Source organism: Hyalella azteca, unplaced genomic scaffold, assembly GCF_000764305.2.
Source record: "Hyalella azteca isolate HAZT.00-mixed unplaced genomic scaffold, Hazt_2.0.2 contig3096, whole genome shotgun sequence".
Taxonomy (NCBI): Eukaryota; Metazoa; Arthropoda; class Malacostraca; order Amphipoda; family Hyalellidae; genus Hyalella; species Hyalella azteca.
The window spans coordinates 9,919-11,270 of NW_025933349.1; the positions used below are offsets into that span (position 1 = coordinate 9,919).

Sequence of the window (1,352 nt, forward strand, 5' to 3'; positions counted from 1 at the left end):
ATCATCAACTGATTGGCCCCATCATCAACTGATTGGCCCCATCATCAGCTGATTGGCCCCATCATCAGCTGATTGGCCCCATCATCAGCTGATTGGCCCAATCATCAACTGATTGGCCCCATCATCAACTGATTGGCCCCCGCATCAACAGATTGGCCCCATCATCAGCTGATTGGCCCAATCATCAACAGATTGGCCCCATCATCAACAGATTGGCCCCATCATCAACTGATTGGCCCCATCATCAACTGATTGGCCCCATCATCAGCTGATTGGCCCCATCATCAACTGATTGGCCCCATCATCAGCTGATTGGCCCAATCATCAACTGACACGTGGGGCCAATCTCAATTAGATGATTAATCAGGTTCTAACTGTTCAATATGACGAGTTAGCAACTGATTAACTCCTACTTAACGTGGTTATAATTGTACATAGCATTACTAATTAACAATTAATTAATCGCACATTAAAATTACCGACTAATTAAATCTAATTAATTGCCTAATTACCAATTAATTAATCAGCCATTAAAGTTACCTATTATTTAAATCTAATTAATTACCTAATTACCAATTAACTAATCACACATTAAAACAAGTCCCCACCTCCGCCATTTTTGTAGCACAGATACGGGAAGCGCCAGACGTTAGCCAAGTCCACAGCAAAGCCGATCACCGACAGCAGAAAGTCCACTTTTTTCCCCCACGTCTCCCTTTCACCCCCGTCCCTTTCACCCACATCTCTTTCCCCCGAGTCTTTTTCACCCACGTCCTTTCCACATAAGTCCCCTTTCTCTTCTTCTCCAAGAAGACCGGTTTTTCTTGTGGACTTGTGGGCAGTTTTACGCATTTTGAGGCTCAGTCCACCCAAGCTGATCGGGATTTTGCGGACTGAGAATTCCGGCACCAAATCCGGGGTCGGCAAATCCGCAAAATCGTCGCCGGATTTGGCCGAGTCCCGGCGGTGGGTTTCCGGTTCAATTGCGTCCATTTCCGGCGTATTTACGATGCCAGGTTTGTGGTGCTGGCCGCGTGCCGGCACCGTTTCGATTCCTTCCGGCGGTCGAGAATCAACGTCCATTTTAAGGGGAACTGAAATAAGTTTTGGGTCGCTGAAAAATTTCTATAGAAACTCCATGCGTAAGAATTTAAATGATATTTGCATGTGGCCTGGGACTATTACATCCGAAGCGTTATTTTTTATTACGTCATTTTAGCTACGTTTATTTAATTAAATAAAATGATAGATCAAATTCAATTTTTAAAGTCCACGGGGGCGACACGCCAGACTCCAAAAGAAGTCCCGGATCACATTTTCCTGCGAGGGATCTGAGGGAATAGAAGTGAATT

At 44.8% G+C, this 1,352-nt stretch overlaps 1 protein-coding gene across 1 annotated transcript in view; it reads right to left on the reverse strand.

Moving 5' to 3' along the window:
- Nucleotides 1-1,083, reverse strand: part of LOC108677071 (sodium-dependent dopamine transporter) — a gene marked incomplete at its 3' end in the record, with an annotated part of 8,629 nt that extends 7,546 nt beyond the window's left edge. Inside the window, exon 1 of the mRNA XM_018165223.1 lies at nt 609-1,083. Within this exon, the coding sequence (XP_018020712.1) occupies nt 609-1,083 (475 nt within the window). The remainder of the gene's footprint in view (nt 1-608) is intronic.
- Between the last annotated feature and the right edge of the window lie 269 nt (nt 1,084-1,352).